At 47.1% G+C, this 21,386-nt stretch overlaps 1 protein-coding gene across 1 annotated transcript in view; it reads left to right on the top strand.

The window, feature by feature from the left end:
- Nucleotides 1-21,386, top strand: part of PLEKHG4 (pleckstrin homology and RhoGEF domain containing G4) — a 135,014-nt gene that overhangs the window by 34,820 nt on the left and 78,808 nt on the right. The window contains exons 2-3 of the mRNA XM_084812901.1: nucleotides 14,496-14,693; nucleotides 18,939-21,054. Of these exons, the coding sequence (XP_084669027.1) occupies nucleotides 14,496-14,693; nucleotides 18,939-21,054 (2,314 nt within the window). The remainder of the gene's footprint in view (nucleotides 1-14,495; nucleotides 14,694-18,938; nucleotides 21,055-21,386) is intronic.

Genomic DNA, 21,386 nt, shown 5'->3' with positions numbered 1-21,386 from the left:
TTCAAGTCCTTGAAAGGTTGTCACAGAGAAGAAGGCCAGGATCTCTTTTCCATCATCCCAGAGTGCAGGACACGGAATCATGGGCTCAAGTTACAGGAAGCCGGATTCCGGCTGAACATCAGGAGAGACTTCCCAACTGTCAGTGCAATACAAGAATGGAACCAGTTACCTAGGGCGGTGGTGGGCTCTCCCACACTGGAGGCATTCAAGACGAGGCTGGACAGCCATCTGTCAGGGATGCTGTGACTTGGATTCCTGCATTGAGCAGGGGGTTGGACTCGATGGCCTTGTAGGCCCCTTCCAACCCTACTATTCTATGATTCTATGACTCTATAAGGCAAACGCGTATCAGGTTGCATCAATAGACATACAGTTTCTAAATCATGGAAAGTAATAGTTCCACTACTCTACACTGATCAAACCTCACCTTGAATACTGTGACCCATTCTGGTCACCACACTTGGATTCAGGTAAATTGGAATGAGTTCAGAGAAGGGCAGCAGTGATAATCAGGGAACTAGAAACTAAGGCCAACAAGGAAAGATGGAAGGCTCTGTTTCACCTTGAGAAGAGAAGACTGAGTGGGAATATGATAGCTTTCTTCAAGTACCTGAAGGGTTGTCACACAGAAGAGGGCCACAATCTGTTCTCTGTCACCCAAGACTGTAGGGATATGAAATAACAAGGTTAAGTAACAGGAAGGCAGATTTTGGCTGACCATCAGGAAAAATTTCCTAACAGCCATAGCAGTCAGACAATGGAACCAGCTGCCTAGGGAGGTGGTGGGCTCTCCATCACTGAAGGTATCCAAGCAGAAACTGTTCAGCTATCTATAAGGGATGCTTTCAACTGGATTCCTGCACTGAGCAGGGGGTTGAACTTGATGACCTCAATGGCCCCTTCCAGTTCTAATACTCTATGATTCTATGATCAGTTCCCTCCAAAGCAAAGCAAAGCAAAACCTCCAAACTCCTCCTTGCCATACAGCTGCAAAAATGACTTTCACCAAAAACAACACACACACACACACACACACACACACGCACACATGCAGTGTGGTGTTGGAGTGGCTAACTCATGCAAGGTCACCCTTTTACTCACATATTTAGCACTCGTCCTCACTGCCCCTGGGAACGTTGTCCCTGATTATTGTAGTGCTTTGTCCCTCCTACCAGCTGTCCTTCCCTCCTGCGTATGCACAAAGAACTCTGGGACTAGTAGTTCTTGAATGAACATGTCACAGAGGGAAGCACAAATATCTCTTTCTCAAACTGCAAATCCTACTTTAACTACACAAGCACACCTTCTTTGTTCTAGAGAAGAGCCTGGGCCAGCAAATCACTGCTCAGGATGTTGCTTTTTCTGTGCTAAGACAGCTTCCAACTGGCTCCAGCAAATCTCACAAGATTGGACGATAGGTACACAGGTACAGGGGGAAATGTTTCCATAAATATCCTCAGGCATAATCTCTGAACATAAGCAGAGCTGGGCTGGATCAGACAAAGGCCTATGTAGTCCAGCATTCCGCTTACACAGTGGCCAACCAGATGTCTCTATGGGAATCCCATATGCAGGACATGAGTGTTCCCCAGCAACTGGCATAGAGGGGCACCCTGCCTCCGATACTGCAGGGATTATACAGCCATCAGGACTAGTAGCCATTGATAGCCTTCTCCTCCTCCATGCATTTGTTTAATCCCTTTTTAAAGCCATCCAAATTAGTGGCCACAATCACTACATCTTGTGGTAGCGAATTCCACAGTTGAACTCTGCCCTGTGTGAAGAAGGGATCCCGTTTGTTTATCCTGGATCTCCCACCAATCAGCTTCATGGGATGAACCTCTTGGGTTCTAGTAGCATCCACTTTCTCTGCACCATGCATGCCTTTTTATACATCTCTGTCATGTCACCTCTTACTTGCCCTTTTTCTAAGCTAAAAAGCCCCAAATGTTGTACAGCTTATTTTACATCTGTCCACATTATTCCTATACCCTTATTTCTCATAAGAATGTTTTAAATGCTGCAAATAATTACTATCAGAATGAATCATATACTTTTATGCCAAACTGTACAATTATATAATTTATTCAGAATATGGAATGTGGGGGATATTTTATGATGTCAAATTTGAATTTTGGGGGAATCGAATCCTGCGTGACTAGGCAAGGCACATGAAGAAGGTGGAGGGAGGACTGGAGGGAGGGAAGCACTCCAGGCTTCTAATATATTAAAGGGGCACTCCATGTAGAAAAGTAGTCTTCGTGTCTAGGTGCCTTTCTTGCATCTTTCTGGAGGCTGCTAGACTAAGGAGTATTCTGATGGTGCTGTATTTCATAACAGGGGTGACGGTTTCATTGCAGTCTTCTCCATACCTCTGTAGAAAACCTTTGGCCACTAGTTTCACCTTGTAGTGCCCCACTTCACCTTCTGCACCTTGCTTTATCTTGAAGACCCATTTGCATTCTATGGCTTTCTTGCCTGGCAGTAGTTTGGTTAGGATCCACATCTTGTTCTTGTGCAGGGCTTCTGTTTCCTCTTGGGCTGCTTCCCTCTGTGAGTTGGCTTCAGCCTTTGGCATTTGTTCAATTTCCTCCTCTAAGTTGACGGTTCATTGGGTGATGCCGCCCTTGTGAGGTAGGACAGGCGTCGATCTGGTATGCCTTTGTTGGGTCATCATGAGCATCTGAGAGCTGGTTCTGGAATCTGATCCACTGTCGCAGTATCTTCTAGCACATCTGTCTTGACATCCCTATCTACATGCCCTTCTTCAGCTGTACTGTCCTCGGCCTCTGGTTCACCTCTTGCATCACCTACCTCGGCCTCCTGCTCCGTATCTGGTTCAGGGCGTGTTTCTGGTAGTGAGGGTTTTGTTGTCCCATTTGTGAACTCCAGGGCACTAGTGAGGGAGTTGTATTTGTCACCAGGCTTCTCTGAGCTGTCTAATACAGTTCCTCTCGTGTCAGCTCTATTTTGTTCATCAAAATAGACCACGTGTCTTGTGCTGACTGCACCTGTTTTTAAATTCATCACTATACCCTTTGGTTCCTGGAGCATAGCCAATTAACACGGTCTCTTCTGCTTTGGCATCTAACTTATGCCACTTTTTCTCTGGTATATCAGCATAGGCTTTGCTGCCAAACACTCCAGTGTGTTCCATGTTTGGGGCTCTATTGTGCCATAGCTGAAATGCTGTCTGTGTGGGGCCCTTGGCTGGCAATCTGGGAGATAGGTTGCTATCATGATGGCATCTCCCCATAGTCATTCAGGTAGGTCTGCATCTGTCAGCATTCACCTTGGCATCTCCAGGAGAGATTTCTGCTTCCTTTTGGCAGTGCCATTCTGCTTAGGAGTGCAAGCCACACTCCTCCTGTGTAGTGCGCCCTGTTCATCCAGGAATGCTTGGGTGTGGTGTGAAATGTACTCACCACCGTTGTCTGATTGCAGCGCCTGAGGTCTTTTGCCATATGTGTTGCTGACTATGATGACATATTTCTTCAGCATGTTGTGTGTTTCACTCTTTTCCTTCAGTAGATACGTTATGCAGTATCTTGAAAAATCATCTACAAATAGTGAAACATATCAATTCTTCCCTAATGAAGGCACACTGATTGGACCACAGAGGTCACTGTGTACAAGATCTAGCACTTTGGTGCTTCCCTTTTAAATTCAAGTTGGAAAGGAGGATCCCCTTTGCCTTTACACAGCATATGCACCTAGATGTATTTTCGCTATTGCTTCGCTTTACCTTAATACCTGTAGCAAGGATTCTGTTCTGCAGCTCCAAGATCGCCTTTGTATCGCGGTGTCAGTCTTCTGTGCCAGAGGTGCAGGCTGCTTTCATCTCCACGCACTTGGGGCATTTTCATTTGCTGACCTGAAAAACTTCACTCATAGACACCTCCATTTTCAAATGCTTGTGCATATAAAGCATTTTTATGGTTACTGTGCAGTTTTTGTCTTCAAAGTGTATTGCAAAACCTCTTTTATCTAATGGAGACAAACGTAGCATGTCGCACTTCAACTCAAGAATGAACAATCCATCATTTCCTATATTTGCAGCAGTTTTATTAGGCAATTGGCATTGTAATACTCCACTCCCTATGCCTTGAGGCTTCATAGTTTGCCCATTTGCTGTTTGGACTTCCATAATCACTTTCACTAAGTTTATCCAAAAAAATTCACTGGAAAATGTACTGTGGCTAGTGCATCCAGTTCTTGTTTTTGGGTCATTGCTGCTAGCCATGATGCTGTTGTGACTGAAAAGGAAATTATTCCAGCATTTTGAAAAACTTTTGTTCCCTTTGTTTAAAATTTGGGGCTCTACTATTGGTCATGGGGCGGGAGCTCTTGTTGCTAAGTGAAGGGCATTCCTTTGCAAAATGCCCTTTGCCATCACAGTTAAAGGAACGCTGTGATTGGTTCTTGAATCTTTCCTTGGGTGGGGCTTTTCCCCTTTTCTTTCCACTCACTAGGCAATTTGATCCAGATGCCTTGGGATTAACATGGGGCTTCTGTTCTAGGCATTCCTCCCTCAAGAAGGAAATGGCATCTTTAAAAGTTAGTTCAGTTCTCCCATCCTGGACAGAGATAACACTTCCAAAACTCTGTCCTAGAAATCCAATAAAAGTCCCACTTTTTGATCATCAGTAAATGCTAATCAAGTTAGTTTATCAAAATTGTGACCAAATCTGTTATATGTCTCTCACAGTTTGTTTTGGATCCAAGCCTCAGTTTACACATTTCTCTGATCCAGATGGGCTGACTCTTAGAACTTGTAAATCCAAATGTAGCCTGGAGCCAGTCCGACATCTCTTTGCATGTTTTAGAGTCTTTTACATGAATTAGCTGATCATCTAATGCATCATAAGTGAAGGCCTTTGCTCTAGCATCTTTCTCCAGCCATTTCTGAGCTTCATCTGTAGCTTCTGGTTTATCTTTTGTAATGCTCTCTGAGACCTTGCTTCTAATACAACAATTAACCTTGTTTTCCATAGCTCAAAATTGTGGCTATTCAGTTTTGATAATCATCCAAAGAAAACTCCGTTAGTGTTTGAGGCCATTCTGCTAACCATTCAGCAGCAACCCCCCCCCCCCCCCGGCTAGCTTTCTCTATGCATGTGAAGCGGAGGGGAAAAAATCGCAAAACAGTCTGGTAAAACCTGCTCTGCGTGCCTGGGCCCATAACCTGATGGGATTATTTAGTAATGATGCCTCCTGTTAGAAAGGCAATTAACAGAGAAAATTTTTAAAGGTAAAACAGAATGAGCTTAGGACAATAAAAGGAGACCACATGTTTCTTCAGTGAAGGACAGAAAACCGTTTTAGTCACAAGTGTTCTCTCATAGAGGTACTGCATACAGTTTCAAAAGAGTTTTTGTTCAGTCCATTTTGTGTTCCATTACACCTGCAGGAGTGAGAGCAAATGTATGTGCTCCCAGCAATGGTGGAAGTCAGGCGGGGGGGAGGGGGGAGCAAAAGGGAGAAATCATAGGAAAACACACTGTAGGCTATAGAGGTCCTACGGCTAGCTGTGGTCTCAATTCCCATGAACTAACTAACTGCCGCACTGCCCCTTCCAGTAACTTGCGGATGAGGTTGAATGTTCCCAATGGGATCACACACCCTCCCCCCAATGCCTCCAATTTACTTTACATCCAGCTGTAATGTAGATTGCAGGCATAGGGCAAAAGGTTAAAGCCCCCTACCCACCATTCTAGGGTTCTGATCCATATGAGGTCCCATGAGCTTACTTTTGAGCTAAGAAAACCCCCAAACCAACCTTGGCTGCATCTTTAAAGTAACATGCAGTTTAACTCTCAGAGAATTTGGGAGGGGTGGGGGTGGAATGCATAGGGCAGTAGGAGCAGAAGGAACAGGGTTTCACACCACCTTTCTGAAGAATTTATCCCTTGGCAAATGTGTATTTGCGCTAATGCACATTAGTGCAAATGCACATTTGTGCAAAATCCCCCGAAATTTTGTTTAAAAATCGTCTGCAAGTCTGCGGAATCCATGCAACTCAGAAAAAGCTGATTCACTGTGGAATCCTTAGGTTGAATCCACAGAAATCCAATCTCATTTGAATCTGTTGTAGGTTTCTCAAACATCCCTAGTTAGCTCCACACATGAGGAAGGGAAGTGGGGATGAGGTCACTAGCCTCCCTCACTGTTAGTTCTCCCTGAGATTTTAGAATCCTGATTCTTGAAATGAAATCATGCTTACCGTTAGTTAAGGATTTATAATCCCAGTTATCATTATTTTATTTATTTATTTATTTCATTTCTATACCGCCCAATAGCCGAAGCTCTCTGGGCGGTTCACAAAAATTAAACCAAACAACACACAATAAAACAATTTAAAATATATAGAACATTAAAACCACAATATAACAATACAACCACAATAAAACCTAGCAGCAGTACAGGAGTTTAAAATACAGATTTAAAACAGCAAAGATAAAAATTTAGAAAGCTAAAATGCCTGGGAAAATAAAAAGGTCTTCACCTGGCGCCGAAAGGAGTACAATGTAGGCGCCAGGCGAACCTCACTAGGGAGCTCATTCCAGAGCCGGGGTGCCACAGCAGAAAAAGCCCTCCTCCTAGTATAGATCATTAGAATCATAGAATCATAGAATAGTAGGGTTGGAAGGGGCCTACAAGGCCATCGAGTCCAACCCCCTGCTCAATGCAGGAATCCAAGTCAGAGCATCCCTGACAAATGGCTGTCCAGCCTCGTCTTAAAGGCCTCCAGTGTGGGAGAGCCCACCACCTCCCCAGGTAATTGGTTCCATTGCCGTATTGCTCTGACACTCAGGAAGTTTTTCCTGATGTTCAGCCGGAATCTGGCTTCCTGTAACTTGAGCCCATTATTCCGTGTCCTGCACTCTGGGATGATCAAGAAGAGATCCTGGCCTTCTTCTCTGTGACAACCTTTCAAGTACTTGAAGAGTGCTATCATATCTCCCCTCAGTCTTCTCTTCTCAAGGCTAAACATGCCCAGTTCTTTCAGTCTCTCTTCATAGGGCTTTGTTTCCAGTCCCCTGATCATCTTTGTTGCCCTCCTTTGAACCCTCTCCAGCTTGTCTGCATCTTTCTTAAAGTGTGGTGCCCAGAACTGGACACAGTACTCCAGATGAGGCCTAACCAGTGCTGAGTAGAGGGGAACTAGTACTTCCCGGGATTTGGAAGCGATGCTTCTATTAATGCAGCCCAAAATAGCATTTGCCTTTTTTGCAGCCACATCACATTGTTGGCTCATATTCAGCTTGTGATCGACGACAATTCCAAGATCCTTCTCGCTCGTAGTGTGGTTGAGCCACGTATCCCCCATCTTGTAACTGTGCATTTGGTTTCTTTTTCCTAGGTGCAGAACTTGGCATTTGTCCCTATTAAATGCCATTCTGTTGTTTTCTGCCCAGCACTCCAGTCTATCCAGATCACTTTGAATTTTGTTTCTGTCTTCCAAAGTATTAGCTATCCCTCCCAATTTTGTGTCATCTGCAAATTTGATCAGCATTCCCTGCACCTCCTCCTCCAAGTCATTAATAAAAATGTTGAAGAGCACTGGGCCCAGGACTGAGCCCTGCGGTACCCCACTCGTTACCTCTCCCCAGCTTGAGAAGGTCCCATTGAGAAGCACTCTTTGAGTCCGATTCTGTAGCCAACTGTGGATCCACCAGATCGTTGTTTCATCTAGCCCACTTTGAGCTAGTTTGCTCATCAGGAGATCATGGGGCACTTTGTCGAAAGCTTTGCTGAAGTCGAGGTATATGATGTCTACAGCATTCCCACGGTCTACAAGGGAGGTGACTTGATCAAAAAATGAGATCAGATTTGTCTGGCAGGACTTGTTTTTGACAAATCCATGTTGGCTTCGAGTAATCACGGCATTGTTGTCAAGGTGCTTCCAGATGGATTGCTTTATGATCTGCTCCAGAATTTTCCCAGGGATTGATGTCAGACTGACTGGTCTGTAGTTCCCAGGTTCCTCCTTTTTACCCTTTTTGAAGATAGGGACAACGTTAGCCCTCCTCCAGTCATCTGGCACTTCCCCTGTCCTCCATGATTTCTCAAAGAGAATAGACAGCGGTTCTGAGAGTTCTTCTGCCAGTTCCTTTATTACTCTAGGATGCAGTTCATCTGGCCCTGGAGATTTGAACTCATTCAAAGGAATTAGGTGTTCCTTGACCATATGCCTATCGATCTCAAGCTGCAATCCTGCCCCTTCAGCCTGTACTTCGCCTTTGCCAGGGGGGTCATAGACCCTCTTTTGGGAGAAGACTGAGCCAAAGTAGGAATTGAGCACCTCTGCCTTTTCTTTGTCATCTGTTATCATTTTGCCATCCTTATTTAATAGCTGAACAACCATTTCTTTCCTCTGCCTTTTACTATGCACGTAGCTGAAGAAAGCCTTTTTGTTGTTTTTAGCATCCCTCGCTAACCTCACCTCGTTCTCCGCTTTAGCCTTCCTGACGCCATCCCTGCAATTCTGTGCTACCTGCCTGTACTCTTCCTTTGTTACTTGGCCTTCTTTCCACTTCCTATATGTGTCCTTTTTTGTTTTCAGGTCATCCCTAAGCTTTTTGTGAAGCCACATTGGCTTCTTCTGTTGTCTTCCACCTTTTCTTCTTGTTGGAATTGTTTGTGATTGTGCCTTGAGAATTTCCTTTTTTAAAAGTTCCCACCCATCTTGGACTCCTTTTCTCGCTAGCATTGTTTGCCATGGGACCTTACTGATCATTGTTCTGAGTTTATTAAAATCAGCTTTCCTAAAATCCAGGGTACGCGTTTGAGTACACTCGGCTTTTGCTTCCCTTAGAACCAAGAACTCAAGTACAACATGGTCGCTTTCCCCCAGAGTTCCTGTAACTGCTACTTTATCCACTAAGTCATCTCTGTTGGTTAGGATCAAGTCAAGATCAACTCAAGATCAAGTCAAGATTATAGATCAACTTGCAAGAAAGCAGGTTAAACAGTGCGAGGGAGCCCCCTTCTAACAGGGGGGCCAGGTGCTCCATAAGGTAATACAGGACCAGGACAATGTGGGGCATCTTTGCTCACCAAGGAAAAATGTGTGTGCATGGAGGGTGAGTTGTAAGCAAACACAACATCATCACTGATCATGTCAGTTAACCCGTAGCTTCCAATTTCCTGCCGTGGTGGAGCCTGAGCCAACCAGATATAGCCTCAACTCTGGTCTTGAACTGGCAGATTTTTTAAATCAGGGAATTGTATTGTTTTTATGGTGTTTTTATTTGTACTATTGTGCTGTTTTTGGCTTTAGCAATTTTGTTTTTTTCCTGTTATGTTAATTATAGCTTTCTGCATTTTTATGTGGGTGTAAGTTGCTTTGAGACCCCCTTTTGAGGTGGGAAGTGACACGTCCATTTAAAAAAGGATGACAATATAATAACTCTTCGGCAGGGCCTTGGCAAATGGGGCTGGAGCAACCGGCTGCCCCTGGGCGAAGGGGGCTCCTCCCCAGCCTGCCCTGCGCCCGGCATCAGCCCCTGCGCCCGGCAGCAGCCCCTGCGCCCGGCAGCAGCCCCTGTTGCCTGCTCCCGGAGGCGGAGGGACGGCCCCTGCCCTCTTCTCCACGGCAGCTGCCTCCAGCAATGTGCCGTGCCAAGCAGCGGGAGGCCGGACTTGCTGCTTGTGATGGCTCCCGCCTGCGGGGTGGAGAGATGTCGGTTAAACTGCTGGGAAGGCTCTGCTGGCATGCAGGCCGCTTCCGTGTTCCGTGCCCTCACGTGGCGGTGCTGAGGGAGGCGGGAAGGAGGGAGCCGGTAGGCCCGGCCCACCATGGACTCTCTGTCCCCCAGAGGCCCCGGCCAGGCAGCAGCGGCGGCCTAGTGGGCTGCGCTCTGCTGCTGCCCCACTGCCTGGCCAGGGAGAAGCAGCTGGGCCAGGACCAGCAGTAGGTGAGAAGGGCAGCCCCCGCCCCAGGCCTCCCAGGCTCAGCTCGGCAAGCCCAAGCGGTTCCACGGGGCGCGCTCTGAGGCTTGCCCCATGGAACTGCTTGCCTGCCCCCACAGCCCAGCCTTCTCCTTCCCCGGGCACCACAAGGGCCTCTCCCCATTTTCCTTAGCTGCACCCGCTGCCCCACAGCACCGACCCCGCACCCAGGCAGGGAACCCAGGGCCTCTGCCCGACAGGTCTCTGCCATCAGACTGGTCGCCCAGTTAACCCCACACCTTCCAAATATACCTGTTTTCTTAGCCTTTGTGCCAGTTGCTGCTGTGCGCCAGATTAGTAACTATGAGCGGGGCATATCCTCCAAATATACCTCTTTGACTGGCAGAATACCTGCTTCTACCTGGGGAGAATACCTGGGGAGGTGGTGGGCTCTCCCACACTGGAGGCCTTCAAGACGAGGCTGGACAGCCATTTGTCAGGGATACTCTGACTTGGATTCCTGCATTGAGCAGGGGGTTGGACTCGATGGCCTTGTAGGCCCCTTCCAACCCTACTATTCTATGATTCTATGATTCTATTCTTTGCTTTGCTAGATTGATTTCAAAGCTTAGTGCTATGTACCACCACCTCTTTGAAAATTCTGAAAAGTCATCGATTTGAGAAGAATATCTGTAAATCACAGAGATTTGTGATCTATATTACACATTTTCAAAGAGAAGTCCTAGACCCCAAGGATATGGCTGGTATTCTTCTGCTTGCTTTCTATCCCATTGCAAAGAGCTTCTCTTTCACAATGTAGGACAAGACTTCATATTTTTTATTCAATTTTGGAGACTTTTATATTTGTGATAACTGCAATTTTTGGTTCATTAGTTGTAGCATATGATGTTGAGTGATAAATTTGTATGCATGTCTGACATACATGAACCATCATAAATTGTACACAAGTGTTTGGGATTTTTCTGTGCATATAATATAGTGTTTTACCTGGTATTATTGTGTGTGTGTAGGATGGCCATTCTTGGTATTTCTGGAGTGTTGGTGTGACATGGAAATAGTAATTTTCCTTGTTTAGGGGTCAGGGGTAGGGGTGGAATTTAAAATACTTAATTGAGGATTATATATACTGCATAGTGCCCCCCACCCTCAAAATAATCTATTTTGGGCACCAAAGGAACTCTGCAAAAGAACTCAAGATTCTTTGACCAGATTACATGATGCACATATTTAACAATGTTCATTCTTCAAATGCAACCCACTTTGAGAGTTCTTTGCTGGGCTAATAAATTGGGATAAAAATACTAGCATAAATAATTATGCACATGGTTTAATTACTGCAGATCTGTAATGATCTAATCACTATTAAATTTATTTATTTAAGGTATTTTCATACCACCTGTCTGAAACCCACCAAGACGATGTACAAAAAAATGCAGAAAATAAACCAATAATCATCAGATAAAAGCATAATAAAACAATACCAACAACATTAAAAATAATAAAAACAATTTTAAAAGACAAGTTAAAAAAGCATTTTGTTCCAATTTCTGGCAGAGGCCACTTCTCTCTTATGTGCCCTTACGGCCTAGAATTTTAAAGGGCAATTCATACAATTCTTGAAATACAACATGCTAGCTGGCAATGGACGTGGGATTACAGACTCTGACAACAATTTGCAGCTTATATATTCTGTGGGTGTGGGTGCCATCCAGATTGATTCCTGTGATGTCTCGACGTGTTTCTAGTGTTCAAAGATTTGTGAATCTTTGCATGAAATGGGTAAAATATCTGCATTAGTAAGTTGTCATGCGTTAGCTACCTTCCCATTCTGCCTGACACAAACACCTGGGTAGCTCTAGAGGGTTTCAAACTCGTTTGCTAATGCAAGTTGGCCAGTAAAATATACCACCTTATTTGTTTTGTGTTTCTTTAATCTTTGGGACAGATATGGCAGTGACTGCCTATGTTTGGCCCCAAGTCTGAGAGCATCACTACACCATCCTAAAATCCCACATTTAAAACGGGGCTTTCTGCTTCCGTTTTAAATGCAGGATCACGACAGACTCCCTTTACACGCGCTTCCTTCCCCCACTTTCCCCTTCCTTTCTCCCCTTATCTGAGTCTTCAGTATGTTTCATTATACAGCCACTTAGATGGCACTGTGGTCTAGCTCCTCTTGCAGCTTTTCCTTTTTCATGGAGGAAACTCACCTGCAGTAATTTGATAGCTCATTATCTCTGCTCTATTTAAAAATGGAATAAAGTCATTTAGTGTGGGAGACGCCCTGGGAGTTGATGTCGTCATCTCAAGGACCCGCAAACTTCCATGAGTAACCAGTCTCAATAGCAGGATAAAAGCTGTGTGAAGAAGCCCTGAATCATCCATCCAATTTGAGGACTTGAGGTTCTCTTTTAGCAGCAGGTCAGCACTTCTGCCCTTGAGAGAGGCTGGCCATTGTTAGCAAGGGAACAGAAGGCATGGGGAACTAGACTCTCATCCAGACAAAGGCATTTTGCTTGAATTTGTGGCAGAGGTTGGTGCATTGATACCTTCAGCCCAACATCTCTTATTAAAGTGTAGTTCATACAATTGTTTCTCTGGTAGAAAATCCACATATGGTCACTTTTATTACCATTTCTTCATTTTGCTGCATTGTATATATTACTTCTATATCCTGACTTTACTCCAAGGAACTCAAGGTTCTCCCTCCTCCATTTATTCTCGCAACAACCCTGTGAGGTAGGTTAGGCTGGGAGATAGTGACTGGGTGAGCTTTTTGGCCAAGTGGGGATTTGAATCTGGATCTCCCCAGCCCTAGTTCAACACCACTACAGCAGCACTACACCATGCTGATTTCATGGCTCTCCCTGTTTTCATACTAGCTGGCTTTGTCAGAAAGCCCACTTACGGAATTTTTTCTCTAATTTGGTAACTTAGGAGATTTCCTGAGACTTTATCACCTTAGAAGCAAATGTACGACTCAGCCCCAGTCCTTGAGGAAACACAATGCTTTGTGCCTGAAGCACATTCTGCCATGTGGGAGGTTCGTCTGAATTTATTTGGAGATGGCAAGTTAACTGTTGTCAAGCGTATGTGTTTTGGCAGAGAGCAGAACTGCTGAGGCTGCAGATCCTGGCTCTCAGGGCTGCAGCACTGGTGCCACTGTAGAGGAAACTGTTGTGAGAAGGCAGGCCACATCTAGAAGCTGTTCTTTCTCCACTCCCATGCATGCAGCTACATGCCAGCATGGGCAGCAGCGGCAAATCAGGGCTTCTGAGCATGTGTAGATGCCTGCCTTTTACTTACATTTGAAGCCAGAGCCCATGAACTTTCCCACTTTTAGATTTTGAATACAGATTTGGGTTCCAGTCTTGGCTATCTCACTAAACTGGAGTTACATTTTCTAGCCTTTGTGATGGTTGAAAATGTGCAAGATGTAACTGCTGGAGTCTCTCAAAAACAACAACAGAAGGTGGTGTGTAGCCAAGGCTTCCAATGGGTAGGAGACAGAAGATGTCCTGTACTGTTCCTGCCCACCCCACAGGTCCTATCTTTTTGTGTCTGCTCAGCCCCACCCCCTCCTTTGTCTTTCACTTACTTGAGATGTAGTATCCTAATTCTTGCTGAAGTAATCTAGGCACTGTGTAAATGCAAATAATGCAATTAAAAGAAGTCACACAAACATTTAATATTTAGCAGCCTTAAAAATGTTTGCACAGTTCTCCCAATGTGCTTCATGCATATATGTGCTTTGAATGAAGGGGGGACCGGGTTGGTGTCTCAAGGGGGGATTCTCAGGCCTGAACTGGCTTTTCCAGCAAGAGACAGGCAGAGTGGTTACTCCAAGCAGCAAATGAGTTCCAGCGGCCATGGGGATTCTGTTTCTTCGATCATTTCCTTACCAAAGAAAATCTGTTAAGGAAAAAGGCCTTCTGTTTGATAGCTCTAGAAACCCTCCGTTTAGCAGCATTTGTGCTATTGGTGTGACTTGGAGCTTTCTCTATGTGCCGTATGATCATGGTTGGTTTCCAAGGCTTCCAATTTGGGGATCCCATTTCTAGCTGGAGGTGACTGAGTGAAACTGTGCGCCCCCATTTTAGCCACTGGCTCTCCTGCGCGCGCACACACACACACACACACGCACGCACGCTTCTGGGAGTCTTCTTTTGCAGTAATCATTCCCAGGGACACCTTGCAAGCGTGCAGTGCTGTGAGGTTGAACCAGCAGTTCCATAAGCCCTCCTAGTGTGCACTCTGTCTCTTTCTCTCATACTCCCCCCCCACACACACACACACATTCACTCCTGCCACAATAATAAGTTTCACAGCAGCCCCGCCCTGCTCAGTCAGGGGAAGGATTTTGCAGTGTAAGCTGTCTGCTGCCACTCCGTTGAGACTAGGTGAGTGCTTCACTCAAACAGTGCAGGAGCTGGGCTCAAGAGATGGCGACTCAGAATGACACGCAAATGAGCTAGGATGCCGCATTCTTCCACATCCCCTGTCTGAGAGCATCCTGAATCCTGGGAGGCCTGATTTCCACCCACTGGTCTGAGCAGCTCTATGTTCTCTCCTCTCCACAGGATTCCCAGTCCCTGGACGGGTGCATCCAGAGCACGCTCTCGGTGCTCTACCCTCCTTTCGAGATCACAGCAACCACTCTTCTGTGTCAGGTCTTTGACGTGGTGGAGAAGACGTACCGTGGGGACGGCCTGCATTACCTCATCGATTTCCTGATTCCAGCCAAGCACATCTTGCAGTGTGTCCAGCAGGATGCCTGCGTGAGTATCTTGCTGCCTCTGGACTGGTCCAGAAGATCCTACTAGCATTGCAGGCTGGAGCTGAGCCCCCGTGATGCTTGTGACCTTGCTCATAATCACCAGCTAGGGACTGGGGCAGATGGGCAATGCTACCTGGAGTCGCTTAGGATCACACCTGTAGCCAAGGAATCCCTAAGGGGACACAACCCTCCTCCTCATGGCAATAAGATGTGTTCCAGATTCCCCAACTCCCTCAAGCTGCAGTGAACAGAAATGTAATGTTCTAGACTCTCTAAATTGACCAAGTTGTTAGAGGTTTATCATATTGAACAATTCTGTGACTGTCTGATTTAAGAAAGCCAGTGCTCTTGCAGATGGCCTTTTTTAACCTACGTGCTGTATGTCCAGCTGCTCTCCTGTCAAGTAGTCTCCTCCCACCCCGAGGCCATATGCTGACTGATTAGCTTGAGGATGAGGCCTGAGCATTAGCAATAAAATGTGCATTGTATAAGTCATGTGCTGTACAGCTACATGAGACTCCAAGAAAAAGTGTAAGAAAAAGAAGAGTGGGGAGGCTTGTAGGAGCTGCACTTCCTTGGATTCTGCAGCTGCTCTCCTCTGGGCAGCAGATAGTTGGGTGTTTGTTAGGTTTCTCTCACTGGCACTGGGAATTCTCTTGATGAAACAGTGCCAGATGATAGTCTGCTTGGAAATCTTGCCAATGCTCTCCTTTGATAGTTGCCACAATGTTTGCAGAGCGCAGTGGCTGCTAAGGAGGCTTCTTCCGTGGGAGCAACCGTGGCTCTGAGACTGGTCTGTTGGCTGGCATGCGTGTCAGGCTCTGCTTTACCTTGGTCTGTGTACAAATGTAGAGTTGGCCCAAGACTGAGGTGCCTGAGGTGGAAGATCCACATGGCCCCTTCCCTCCTCATACCCCTTACTGCTGCTTGTTCATTTCAGGAGAACTTGCATAGAAGAACTGTTGGTACTTGAGGTGACCCGTGGGTCAGATAGGTCTTTCCTCCACTATCATGTCCTTCACGGCACCCAAAATCTGCCGCCAGAGGTGGCCACCTCAGCTGCTTATGTGTGCAGATCCACAGAGCTGGAACTTGTACTGGCAGAATATATCCAAATCAGAGAACGAAGGGCTGCAGCTCAGTGGTAGGGCACATGCTTGCCATGCCGAGGTCCCAGGTTCAATCCCCAGCTTCTTCAGGTAGGGCTGGGAAAGAATCCTGCCTGAAACCCTGGAGAGCCGCTGCTGCCAGTCAGTGTCAACAGTACTGGGCTAGATGAACCCAGGGTCCGACCCAGTCTAAGGCAGCTTCCGATCTTCCTAAGGACCTGAAAGACCGCACACAGGCACTTGAGGTGATAAGGCTCTTTCCTCAGGAGGGAACGGGAGGGGAGGAGGCTAAATGTCCACTAGAGGGTCCTGCTACAAGTACCACTTTCTGCTCCCCTTGTAACTGAGAGCTGAAGCTTGCTGAACGTCCACAGAGTCTTGCTCTTGCTTCTGGCTAACGTCTCCCCCACATCACCACTTCTTCTCCTCTAAAAGGCTCCCTTGAGCAACTATTTATTAATGTACTTAAAATATTTCTACCCTGCCTTCTGTCCTTAGTCCCAAACCACCCTGAGATACAAACTATGGAGGGCAGTATAGAAATGCCCTAACCAAATTAAAAAAAGGAATATAAAACCTGCCAGAACTGCACCCACTTAAAACACAGCAAAGCATAGAACAGCCTCATCAAAAGAGCATTTTTTCTGGTGACTAAATACTAGTGATGCAGGTGCTGGGCCAATGGGGAGGGCATTCCATGAGGCAACACTGAAGACAAAGTCCCTGTAGTAACCCATTCACCTTACCTCCAAAGGTGCAGTCACCTCAAGATCTTAGCCATCAGGCAAATGATCCTTCAGGTCACCAGGTCACCAACCATTTAGGCTTTAGGGCTTCATAGTTCAAAAGGAGCACAAAACCAGAAGCATATGGTGGCCAATGAAGACAAAGTCCTGGCACAATAGGAACAATTCTGGTTGTCCCAGTTTACAGTCTAGCTGCTGTACTGTGTGCCAGTTGACATTTGACATCTCCAAGTGGTCTTCAGAGGCAGCCACAGATATAATGCATTGCACTAATCAAATTGTTAGTTTTCTCCCACGAGAAAACTAACTAAAAGGGTTTTCTACAACTGCTGATGAGGCTTGCCTTGCAGGGAAGTGTTTTGGTATATGCTGCTGGGGAACATGGGCAGGAGGGTTCTGTTGCACCCAAGTCCTGGTTGTGGGTTTCCCATGGGCAGCTGCTTGGCCTCTGTGTGAACAGAATGCTGGACTAGGTGGACCTTGGTCTGATTCAGCAGCGCTTTTGTTATGATCAGCCCAAAGGGCTATCTTGTCCTCCAATCTGTTCCCACAGTGGCCAACCAGATGACCCAGTGGGAAGCCCATGGGTAGGATATAAGCACAAAAGCACCCTCTTGGCTCCTGTTCCCCGGCAACTCCTATTTGGAGGCATACTGCCTTTGGTACTGGAGGTAATATATGACTCATCATGACTACCAGCCATTGATATGGGCACCACACCTTAAGAAGGATGCAGACAAACTGGAGAGGGTTCAGAGGAGGGCAACAAAGATGATCAGGGGACTGGAAACAAAGTCTTACGAGGAGAGAGTGAAGAACTGGGCATATTTAGCCCTGAGAAGAGAAGACTGAGGGGAGATAGGATAGCGCTCTTCAAATACTTGAAAGGTTGTCCCAGAGAGGAAGGCCAGGATCTCTTCTCCATCATCCTAGAGTGCAGGACACGGAAGGAATAATGGGCTCAAGTTCCAGGAAGCCAGGTTCCAGCTGAACATCAGGAAAAACGTCCTGACTGTTAGAGCGATATGGCACAGGACTCGATGGTCTTATAGGCTCCTTCCAACCCTACTATTTTATGATTCTTTGATATCCTCCATGAATTGTCACTACATCTTGCAGTAGTGAATTCTAGTTTATCTATACGCTGTATGAAGAAGTCCTTTCTTTTTCATCTGTCCTCAATCTCCCACCATTCAGCTTTATGGGATAATCCCAGGTTCTAGTATCTCCCATGCTATGCATAGTTGTATACACCTTTTAAATATCACCCTTTACCCGCCTTTTTTCTAAGCTAAAAAGCCCCAAATTGTTGTGAACCTCCCAGAGAACGTCAGGTGTAATTTGTGTGATTTGTACAAATTCAGCCATAATTTGCGCACATTTGGCTGTAATTTGTGCATATTGCCCATATTGCAGAAACTTCTCCCAAAAAAATGCAAAATTCCTGAAAAATCTGCAAACTGGCCTGACTCACTGCGGATCGATTCTGGTGCCACAGAGGGAACCAAAACAAAGTCCAGGGGCCTGAGCCTAGGAAAACGCCGTTGAATTGGAGTGAGCGCTGTGTGTGCATGTGCGTGTGAGAAAGAGTTGTATGTGAATGTATGTCTGTGCATGTGCAGCCCTCAGGGCCAAAACAGTTGCGCAGCTCTGATCTAGTCCAAGCCCCTGCTCGATGCAGGCTCCTCGATGCAGGATGCAGCCACAGCATCCCTTTGCCCAACAGCCCTCACCATTAGGATGCTTCTCCTCATGAAATCTACTTCCCTGCAATTTCCACCCCTAAGTTCTAGTCCTCCCCACAGGAAGCCTTCTTTTCCCGGATGACATTGCTCATTAACCACGCTGGTGACCTCTTGGACTTGGAGCCATGTTTCCTGACCTGCAGTATACAGTCTAGCTGAGCTTCTATTATTGTAGTTTTAAATAAACCCCCAAACATTCTGGAGAGATTTGATGCTGTTTCCCTTTCAGCTTCCTCTGTATCAATCCCCTCAGTTTTTGAGAAGTTTCTGCCTTTGATGCCAAATGTTGGACTTCCTTGGCATTTTCCCACTTACATACGGATTGGGCAGGGACAATGCAGTGCTGTAGTCTCCACCACAGAAATGCAGTAAATCATATTAATATTGAAAACAATAACAGTTGGGAAGTGGAAGTTCCAGCCCTGCCCTCTTCTGCGGGTTTGGCCAGGTTGTTCATTCTGCCAGGGTTGTTGTTTGGCGTAATTAAGTAATTATGCCGCCATCAACAGTAGAGGTCTTTCCCTAAGTTATGAGTGCTCTGCCTCTGATTACAGCATCCCCTTCCCATTTTCTCATGGTCAGCTGCATGCTTTCTTGTTGAGAACCTGCTGGCAGAGAGTTCACCTGGATTTCCTCTTTCCTGAAGGTTCCATATTGTGGTTTGCTGTTCCGGCATGAGGGCTGGCCCCTCTGCATCCACGAGAAGATTGTAGTCCAGCTTGCCTCCCTCGATTGGCGGATCCTGAGGCCCGGAGACTTTTACCTGCAGGTGGCCCCTTCTGTGGAAAAGACCCCATGCGTCCTTGTGAAATGCTTGGCTAGGGACAAACATAACGTCGAGGAGCTTGTGCTGCCTGAAGTCTCCTACACTTCAATCTTCACCGCAGAATGGCTGAGCTGCATCAACAAGGAGCGGGCGGGAGCGGCACTGGAAAACTGCTTGCTAGCCACAGACAGTAACATATTCCGGGTGCCCTGGGGCAAAATAGTCAATCCAGAGCTTATCGATAAGCCCCAAACAATGGAAAAACATGTAAGTTCTGCCCCTGTGACAGAATGGTCCTCTGCTCTGGACTTTTCAGTGGAGCAGCCCCAAAGCAGCTCTCCTGAGGTGGGACCCCCATTTCTTCATGGGCCAGGAGACAATTTGTTCATGGCCATAACAGAGGAATCTGTGAGGGAAGCCTCTGGCAGTGGGTGTACAAGCCCAGTGTTTGGTGAGGACCCCGAATGGGACCTGGAAGGAGAATATGTGGCGCTCACGGATGTCTCCCTGCCTACATGTGGGCCCCAAAGGGGATCCGTGGCCCAGTCAGTCGCTCCCAGTTATTGCACTAAGCCCAGGATGAGAGCAGGGAAGAGGCCTGTGGCTAGTCAAGACAGCAGACCTTGCTTGCGGAATGGACTTTGTTTAGCACCTCCAGCAATGCCCAATAGGCGACAGGAGACATCTGAGGCCCAGGCTAGTAATGCTGGGAATTGTCTGGAGAACGATAATGAACCAGGAAGTGACAAATTGGTGCTAAACATTCCTGAAGGGCCTGAGGAGCAGCCAGGCTCTGTGTTTGCCACGGTGGCCTCTGCAGGCTCTGGCAGCTGGGAGCCTTCCCACGCACAGGTGTTACAGGCAGATCTGGAGCATGAGCTTGACTGGAGGTATGCCATGTGCAGTTACAATGATGGAGAGGAGGATGCTGAATGTAAACCCCCAACAGCAGTGGAAACTTCTGAAACAGCAGGAATAGCTCAGGGGAGCAGCTCAGGGTTAGAAAATGGCCACAGGGGCTCTGAGCACTGCCCTGGTGTGTTTGGCACAGAGGCAACACAGGAACTAGGCGGCAGCTGTGTGAGGACTGGGAAGGACCTCCCCTCTGGGTCTCACATGGGTTGTCTGACAGTTTGCTGTAGCTGTGAGGAGACCTCTGGCAGCTCCACACTGAGCCTGCAGGAAAATGCGTTTTCCCCACCCACAGCAAAGTCATTACCACTGGAATGCCCCTCTGATGTGAGGGAGGCACAGAGTCCTGCCTCACAGGAACCATCAGATGGGGTTAGAGGGCACTGTTCTGAGTGGCTGGTGTTGCGCCCCCTTCCAGAGCAGATGGAGAAGATGAACCCAAGGCAAGCAGACAAGTTAGCAGGACTGGGCAGTGGACTTGCTGGGGAGGGAAACCACCAGTGGCTGGCCAAACGAAGTCTCCCCGAGAACGAGAGGCAGCACAGTTCTGGAAATCCTTTTCCTCTGAAAGGACAGACAGTGGGACACCTGCTCGAGGAGGCTGGGCAAGAGAATGTGGATTGTGGTCAACAGCTAACGGAGGGTGCTTCTCTGCTTGGCGGTTCTGGGGCAATGCAGAACTGCTCAGTAGCAAAGCAGAAGGTGAACAGCGACAGCCCTTCCGCAGAGGCAGAGGCACAGACTGAGGCCACCTCCAGCCATGTGAACAAGGAAGGGGCTGCAGCAGCATGCTGGGAGGGCCAGCCGAGTGAACCAAGCACTGGGCTGTCGGGAACCTCCCAGGAGGTGGAGTGTTTGCCAGGGCAAAGTGGAGGGAGTGACCAGACTGCTTCACCAACAGCGGAGTTGGGCATATGGGCCCTCCTGGAAGCTGGCCACCAGCCTGGCCCCCTTGAGCCTCCAGACCAGCATCAGCCCAATGAACCGGAGAAGGAGGATGCAGCTGCCGCCCCACCCTCAGTACCACCGATGGTCAGGTTGCCAGGCAGTGCTAGGAATGGTACAAACAGGGACCAAATCACAGGTAAGGATTCTTCATTAGGGTACCTGCTGCCCTTCATTTGCTCATCAGGGAAGGGGGTTCTTGGCACAATGACTTCTGTGCAAGAAGGGACAAAGGGCATTTCCCAAGGGTGTGGGTGTGAGTCAGCAGAGAGAGTTCAGACCTCCTGCTTCTCTGGTGATTTGCTGCACCAGGGAGGAGGAACGTGCTAACGGACACAGCATTATTCATCCTCAGAGCATCGGGGCAATCTGTTCAGTGATAAAACAGCAACAGCCCTGACAGCTTTCGATTTCTCTCCTTGTGAAGATTAAAACAGGAACTTGTTTTGGTGGGGAAAGAAGGATTTCTAG

Source organism: Heloderma suspectum, chromosome 8, assembly GCF_057233095.1.
Source record: "Heloderma suspectum isolate Gila_16-S chromosome 8, 16-S_ref, whole genome shotgun sequence".
In the NCBI taxonomy this organism is placed as follows: domain Eukaryota; kingdom Metazoa; phylum Chordata; class Lepidosauria; order Squamata; family Helodermatidae; genus Heloderma; species Heloderma suspectum.
This window is presented reverse-complemented; position numbering and strand designations above follow the sequence as displayed.